Here is an 8,973-nt window from a genome sequence, read left to right on the forward strand (position 1 = left end):
AGAACAGAAAAAAACAAATATTAACAATAAACACGGAGCTCTGTATTAACATAATCACACTTCTCTCACATAATCACGTTACTACGAAATTGAATACAAATCTCTACCCTCAAAAGAATAAAAATGAATAATACCGATTTTATTATGAATAATGGTGAAATTGTATAAACTCTTGAATATGAACAATGTGCTTTGACAAAGTGATAATAAAACCATCCTCGTTGTGTAAATCGTCATTAACTAACGACGGGAGATCACGGCGGAGGTCAGCGGGTTCGCTGTGATGCCGCTTGTAGCATTGTTACTTTACACAAGCCGTGAAAAGAGCTCCACAACACTGATCTCCACATGACCAAGCACAAGACATTGTCACTGTGCACACACACACACACACACACACACACACACACACACACACACACACACACACACACACGCACATGCACACACACCCACACACACACACACGCGCACACACACACACGCACACACACACACACACACACACACACACACACACACACACACACACACACACACACACACACACACATTCAAACAGTGTTAACAATGAACCCGGTGCACCCATGGGGGTTGTGGATGTTTTGGGGGGACCAGGCAACGGAGGCTTACAATGGCTTTTGTGTGTGTATCTGTGTGTGTGTATGTGTGTGAGTGTGTGTGTGTGTGTGTGTGTGTGTGTGTGTGTGTGTGTGTGTGTGTGTGTGTGTGTGTGTGTGTGTGTGTGTGTGTGTGTGTCCACAGCAAGCGCGGAAGCCTTACGATGTGCGTGACGTGATAGAGCAGTACTCCCAGGGCCACCTCAACATGATGGTCCGCATCAAAGAGCTTCAGAGGAGGTAGAGATGCTGACCTGTCTGTCTGTCTGCCTGTCTGTCTCTCTGTCGGTTTGTCTGTCTGTCGGTCTGTTGGTCTGTCCGTCTGTCTGTCCGTCTGTCTGTCTGCCTGTCTGTCTGTCTGTGTGTGTGTGTGTCTGTCTGTCTGTCTGTCTGTCTGTCTGCCTGTTTGTCTGTCTGCCTACCTGTCTGTCTGTCTGCCTGTCTGTCTGTCATCCATCTGTCTGCCTGTCTGTCCGCCTGTCTGGCTGGCTGTCTGTCTCTCTACCTCTCTGTCTGCCTGTCAGTCTGCCTGTCTGTCTGTCAGTCGGTCCGTCTATTTGTCTATCTGCCTGTCTGGCTGGCTGTCTGGTCTCTCTACCTTTCTGTCTGTCTGCCTGTCTGTCTGTCTGCCTGCCTGTCTCTCTACCTCTCAGTCTGGCTGTCTGCCTGTCTCTCTACCTCTCATGGTACCTCTCAAGGTCTCTACCTCTCAAGGTTCATATTCGCATATGTCACAAATATCTAAAGTGTATATATATAATATATATAATATATATTTACTTTTATTCTGTAAGTTCTCGAACAGAATTGACAGTGTACTGTCAATCATCTCAGCTTCTTTTAAAATACGATTGAAACAATCATTCTGGATACAATTCTGAATAAAAAACCTATGTATCAGTGGAAAGATATTTACATCATTAAATCATTTTATGTTATGAGTCAAACATATTGTTGTAATAATGTCATAGGTCATACCTCAAAAAGTCACACACCCCCTTTCCCTTTGGTATTGGTGTGGCGTAGGGGTGGTAGGGGTGTGGCTTAAGCAGCCACACCTCTCTCGGGTCTAGGTAATTGGGCCCTGGACCAATTAGGGTGGCTGCACGCAGGTAAAAACCCCTTGAGGGCTTGTCGCAGGACGATCGGTTGGCACACGGGTCGAGACAGAGCTGCCAAGTCCGCTCGTGAAACGCGACTTTGGGCTTTAAACGTAGTGTTAAAACCACGTCACATGGGATGTTGCCGGGCCACTCGGGCCTGCGGTCAGCCGGACTTCTCCGTGCATAGGAGCCCCGTCATATTCGGCAGAGAGGGAAAGTAGAGCGTTTCTGCAGCCTTTAATTTGAAACGAGTGAAATAGGAGACGTTTGTGATGGAGAAATCGAGGAGACGTGCATCAGGCACGAGCGCGCTCCAGGTCCCCAGTCACTCCCTCCCTCCGCGGAGCCTTTTTTTTTTTTTGCACAAAATCAACTTTTGCGCACGGAATTGTTGTCTCTTTACCCTGGTTTTCTGTTGCTGAAAAACACGTTATTAACACGTCTTAAAATAAATAATCTATATAAAGGGTTATATGCCAATTGCTCTAATTTTGCCGTGCTGTATCAAGTTTATTCATGTAAAGATCTTGATTGTGATTACCCACTCTCTTTCCCAGACAAGTGCCGTTTCATTTTAAGGTTCAAATACCCTCACACTACCTAGTTTGAAGTGCCCCCCACCACCAGAGATGTTCACTGCTTTCACCCCATTTTCTAACGTTGCTCAGTTCCACTTCTCACATCCTTCTCCCTCCAGACTGGACGGCACGCTGGGGAAGCCAGGAATGTTTCTTCCAGGTAAATACACAACAGTCTGGATCTGATACGTGCCTCTCGCTGCACACACACACACACACACACGCGCGCACCCACGCCGACACGCACGCACGCACAGACACACACACACGACAAACACACACACACACACACACACACACGCACAAACACACACACACACATACACACACACATGCACTCCACTCTGTGTGTGTTTACAGCTCGCACATAGACAGGCTGCACTCCAACAGCAGTGGCTAGACTAAATAGAAGAGCCAGCGATCGCCAGCATGTTTTTCCTTTGGGTGTAGGTGTGTGTGTGTATGATTGTATTTATGAATGTGTATGTTTGTGACGGAGGAAACGTGTGTGTGCGCGTGCGCGCGTGTGTGTGTGTGTGTGTGTGTGTGTGTGTGTGTGTGTGTGTGTGTGTGTGTGTGTGTGCATTAGTTTTTCCTGTTCCTGTGTTGTTGTGTAACTCAGTTTGAGGTTGAGCTCCTTACCTTAAAAATGTCATCCACTCTTCTCTTCCTCCACTATCGATTGTAGGGATGACTCAACAAATCCTTCCTTCACACACAAACACACAAACAAACACACACACACAAACACACACACACGAACACACACACACACACACACACACACACACACACACACACACACACACACACACACACACACACACACACACACACACACACTCATGCACGCACACCATGTTTGAGGTCCAATGAAGATAATACAAACGTGAAAATATTTGACAAATCTGTATAATCCTATCATGATGTGACCTTTAATTGTTTTTCATGTTATTTATTGTGTGTGTGTGTGTGTGTGTGTGTGTGTGTGTGTGTGTGTGTGTGTGTGTGTGTGTGTGTGTGTGTGTGTGTGTGTGTGTGTGTGTGTGCATGCACATGTCTCTTATTCTATTCTGCAGGCAAGGGGGAGGATAAAGAATACCCGACGATTGGAGCTCGGCTTATCAGGCTGGAGGATAAGGTGAGCGTATGTGTGTGTACGTCTGCCTGTGTGTGTGTGTACTATCTTTTCAGATCAGTGTGTGTTTATGTGTGTGTGTGTGTGTGTGTGTGTGCGATGCGGGCCGGGTGAGTACAAATGTGCGTTCCGCACGCGCCTTCCCTGGACCCGCACTCGGTCCTATCAAACTCTCTTCTGTTACAATCTCCATCCGCGTGACAGGCACCGCCCCTCCTTCTTGTATTTTTTATTTTTTTTCCGCCTCGTGTCCCTTCCTCGGCCTGCGTGGTTCCAGCCCCGCAGCTCGGCTCGGTGGAGGTGCGTCGGGATGTTGGGATGTTTGTGTTCCCACAGGGAAGCGCTCTGGGAAAACACCCAGGGCGGCAGCAGCTGTACCCGGGCGTGTCCTCCCAGCGGGAAGCCGGTGCGACGCTGCCAACACGGGCGCCTCTCCCTTTCGGGGCCGGGACCCGTGGGAATTGTTGACATTCATTTAAGCGTGTGTTTCTGCATTGCTGCGGAATCACAATTGAGCTTGAGATTTATTGCTTTATTATTTTGCCAGAGTCGGAGAAACAGCGGTTTTGTTTAAGTAACAAAAAGTGATTCAACTAATAATAAAGTTACCGTGGAGACCCGGCGTAAACATGTTACACCCGGTTTCCAGTGGTCCTTCTGAGGTTGTGACAAGCTGCTTCCAAATGATCCGCAGTGTCACTATATTTTGGTCCAGAAGGTGAAGGGCAACACGGCCCGACACCAATTTAAAGAAGTGGACGGCAAATTGTCAACCGTGCATCAGCTGTTGGTTGCCGAATCTCAATCATTTTATAATGGAGTAATAATAATCTTATACAATTTTAATCCATATTTCTATATTTCACTTTTGTTGTGCATACACCAGCATAACTCCTTTTCCCTGGTGGAAGAATCTAAACATGCAGAGGTACGTTAGATACCGTGCATATCTGTCATAAAAGTGGTCAACCACGGGGCAACCAGGCCGCACAGGACGGTTGAGCGTGTGTGTGTGTCTGCATGTGTTTGTACATTTGCTGACATGGATGAGCCTGGACAGTGTGTGTGTGTGTGTGTGTGTGTGTGTGTGTGTGTGTGTGTGTGTGTTTGTAGGCATACTGTGTGTGTGTGTGTGTATGTGCGTGTGCGTGTGCGTGCGCGTGCGCGTGGGCGTGCGTGTGCGTGCGTGTGCGTGTGTGTTTGTGTGTGTGCCCATGCACATGAGTATGTGTTTTGACCAGACCGGTATTTCCACTCACTTGCTTGCGGCTACAGAACACACATTCTCAACACACACACACACACACACACACACACACACACACACACACACACACACACACAGACACACACACACACACACACACACCTCACATCAAAACTGAATGAAAAACAACTGCGATACAATGGAGCGATGTGGCCTTTTCCTCTTCTTTCCCATTCAACCCCGCCAGCTCAGGATCCCCCCCCCCCCCCGCGACATTCTACATTCCCAAATCAATGCCATTGCCAGTGAATGTCTGTGTGTGTGTGTGTGTGTGTGTGTGCGTGTGCGTGTGCGTGCGTGTGTGTGCCCGCGCGCGTGCGTGCATGCCTGCGTGTGCGCGCGTGCACGTGTGTGTGTCCGTGTCGTTCTCAGGACCCTTTGTTGCGCAGAGCGTACTAATGATCCTTAACCAAAGCAAAGTGTGTACGTACGGCCGAGGACCTCCCGGCGAGATCCAGTTCTGGCCCATTTGCTCCAGGGTGCGCGTTGTGATCGTAATCTGCTGAATTGGAAACATAAACCTGGGTCTACGAGTGCCGCCTCGACTCACGTCTCCCTCTCTCTCTCTTACTGTAATTCAATTCAAAGGGCTTTAACGTGGGACCTTAACGTTAAAAACCTACTTTTACATTTGCCAAAGCTAAAAGTGAAAAATATAAAAAGTAGAATACAGGCAGAAGTGCAAAAATTATGTACGAAGTCAAATATAAATAATGTAAAGAAAAAAAATATATATACAGTATATATTTATATGCATTATATATACAGTAAAAAATTATATACAGTATATATGTATATACAGTTTATTTATATACAGTATATATATTTATATACAGTATATATACAGTACAAATACAGTCTATGTATTTATAAACTGTTTATATACAGTATACAGTATATGTATATACAGTATATATATACAGTATATAAATATATATTTATATTTTTATACTGTATATCATATAGTATAGAATTTATCCATCACATATACAGAATGTAAACTATATGTAAAACCTATAGAGATTACCTTAAATTGAAACAGAAAATGTAAAACCGTGCTGTTAAAATATACAAATATTTATACAGATAAGTGAAAATAAAACAAACAGTCTTCTCCTTCTGGCTTTATCGCTCTCTTTTAATCGTTCTCTCTTTTTATCCAATTTCCTCTGAGCCTCTCCCCTCCTCTCTGCCCAATCCTCTCTTTTTCTCCCTGTTTTCTTTCTACAGTACCTGTTTTTTTTTCTTCTCTACTTGGCAGAAAGACAAAATGAAACTGAAAGGCAGATAATTATCGCCCCCCCCCCCCCCAAAAAAAAAATGACGTGGAACCGATCCAACTTCTTTAAGTCGGAGCAGCTTTTTTTTTTGTTTTTTAAATGTGTTGCCGTGACACTCGAGTCTGAGTGGGGGCAAAGAAAACAAATCACAGCGGATGCATGTGATATCCACGGTACCCACCCTGGATAATTACTGTTTTTTCCTCCTTTTTCCTACCCCGCCTCTCTCTCTCTCTCTCTCTCTCTCTCTCTCTCTCTCTCTCTCTCTCTCTCTCTCTCTCTCTCTCCCTCTCCCTCTCCCTCTCTTGTTTTGATGGTTCTTGCGGGCCGGCACACCTGTTGTGCTGAACGGGGGCTTCCTTTTGCCCTGGGGCTGCAGGTGGACGAACCCGTCGACCCCTGTCACTTGGGTTCATTCCAAGACGCTCGGTCCATCCGTCCGGCGAGAAGAGCCCACGTCGATTATCTTTTTTTTCTTTTTTTTTGGTGGGGGGGGGGGGGCGGGGGAATTAAAATCCGCGAATCCAAGCTTAGGCCGATATGATTGGGTTTTTTTTTTTGCAGTCAAAAAAATATAAAAAAATAAAAAATAAAAGAGACACCCATAAAACAGCGGCGGGAACGTATACATTAAACATACGTTTCATTTCACCCCTGGTACGTTTCCCTCAACCTTGCAAATTGAACTCACCGCATTTCCTTTTCAGCGCGACCTCGTTTGGGTTTGGTTGAAAATGTTTTCTTTGGAATCACTTTGGCTTTTAATTAATCCGAAAAAAGGCAAAAAAGGGAAAAAAAAGGCGTTTTCATTGTGTGTGTGTGTGTGTGTGGGGGGGGGGGGGGTTAAAACGACATAAATGACACAGAAACTATTCCGAGCAGTCAAATTACCGACACATTAAACTCATTTCCTTGAGGAGCGCATTGTTTGAATAACGCTCCAACCCCTGAAATGGAACTGCGCCACAGTGTTTACAGTGCTTCCCTCCCGTGTGTTTGATGGTATACATACAGAAAATGGCCTTTGATTTAAAGTCCGCTGCAAAAGGCCGTCACCCGTTGTTTGTCTTGTGGATTTCCATGCGAGGGATTGGGGGGAGTTGTGTCATCGGTTCCTCGTCGCTCGGAAGAGCCGGGGCCAGATCGCACGAGCAGCACGTCTCCCGGTGTCACGCTCCAATGGCTTTGCAGTCCAATCTTTCCCAACAGCCCCGAGCACTCTGCTCTGCTTGGAGTTTAACGTCTGTCCTGTCTGTGTGTGTGTGTGTGTGTGTGTGTGCGTGTGTGTGTGTGTGTGTGTGTGTGTGTGTGTGTGTGTGTGTGTGTGTGTGTGTGTGTGTGTGTGTGTGTGTGTGTGTGTGTGTGTGTGTGTGTGTGTGCACGTCCTCATCTGCTCTTCTGTGCATTTCTTGTATATGTATATCTGTTAGTTTGTTGATATATATGTTTCATATGTTTGTGTATGTGTATGGATTTCGGCTTATTTGTCTGTTTGTATATTTATCTGTGTGTTTGTGTATGTGTGTGTGAGTGTGTGTGTGTGTGTGTGTGTGTCTGCTTCAGTCCAGCCAGGAAATAAACACTCCAAAACGTTGTTTTATTTATTTTTTTACTTTATTTACTTCTTGATTTTTTACTTTAACCTTATTTTGGCATTTTCTTTTATTTTTTTACTCCAAAAAGTACATTTCTCTATTTCACTTTTTCCACCTGCATGTGTATGTATTTTTTTTTTTTTTTTTTTTTTTTATAAAAATTAAAAAAAAATAAAAATAAAAGAGTTTTACCCTGCCCTCTGTGCTGGAGCTAAAGAAAGGCCTGAGCGTCGGTATCTTTATGCTGCTTTTGTCAAAGCGTCGCTCCTGGGAACATTTATCTTCGGCACACTGAAGGTTTGACGGACGCGCCGGTGAGTAATTTTGTCTTAATACACCGAGTCCCGTACAGAGCGGGACAGTGATGTATCACTCACAGACAAAGACCACATATAGGTGTACACGTGAACACACACACACACACACACACACACACACACACACACACACACACACACACACACACACACACACACGCGCGCACACACACATGCACATACAGACATATGCTTGTGAACAATGAAAGTGTGTCTTACACCTCGCGCGCGCACACACACACACACACACACACACACACACACACACACACACACACATGCACATACACACATATGCTTGTGAACAATGAAAGTGTGTCTTACATCTCGCACACACACACACACACACACACACACTCACACACACACACGTGCATGGGAGCGGAGTGGATTAATCACCGATGTGTCGTCTCTCTCTTGGAAGAATGGATTCCTCGCCCGGCGGCGATGGGGAACGAAGATGGATGGTCCAGAGACGGTCTGTTATCTTTGTGTCGGTCCCGCTCGATGAAAAATACCCAAATGACGAGCTCAAACACTGAAGAGATAACTCTCCGTTTCCCAGAAGGACTTTGGGAACGAGGACTCACTCCGTGTTTTCCGGATAAATCCGGCCCCCCCGGGAGTCCCCGGCAAACTGGCGCCAATGCCGCCGAGGCGACTTTCTACTTTTGTTCTTATGAATAACAGTACGCCTACACCGGAGAAGGTTGAAGCACCGCAAGGTTTTAAGTAGAAATCCTAATTTGCTAAAGTAGAAAAGAAACTGTGCAAATCTGCGGACAGTTTAAAGAATCAGTTAAAAATGACGTGATGTTGAATTTCGTAAATGCCTTATTTATCATTTTGAACGTTCTTGTTGATTATATGATCAAAGCGTCATTCAGATGCATTTTTTATCCGAGAATCAGAATCCTGATCACGTTTATTATTCCATGTTTTAAAAAAGATTTTTTTTTATAAATGAAGACCCCAAGTAATTGAACCCCTCAATTTGTGTGTAACATTTAGAATTTGGGACATAGATAATTAAAGTTACTGGAAAAGAAGCCATCACAAAAAAAAATAAAAAAAG

General features: G+C 45.1%; 1 protein-coding gene across 1 annotated transcript in view; it reads left to right on the top strand.

The window, feature by feature from the left end:
• kcnq1.2 (potassium voltage-gated channel, KQT-like subfamily, member 1.2) overlaps nt 1-8,973 on the top strand; it is a gene marked incomplete at its 5' end in the record, with an annotated part of 186,345 nt that overhangs the window by 115,127 nt on the left and 62,245 nt on the right. Inside the window, 3 exons of the mRNA XM_080002890.1 lie at nt 766-860; nt 2,421-2,461; nt 3,381-3,442. Of these exons, the coding sequence (XP_079859016.1) occupies nt 766-860; nt 2,421-2,461; nt 3,381-3,442 (198 nt within the window). The remainder of the gene's footprint in view (nt 1-765; nt 861-2,420; nt 2,462-3,380; nt 3,443-8,973) is intronic.

Source organism: Zeus faber, assembly GCF_960531495.2.
Source record: "Zeus faber genome assembly, chromosome: 6".
In the NCBI taxonomy this organism is placed as follows: Eukaryota; Metazoa; Chordata; class Actinopteri; order Zeiformes; family Zeidae; genus Zeus; species Zeus faber.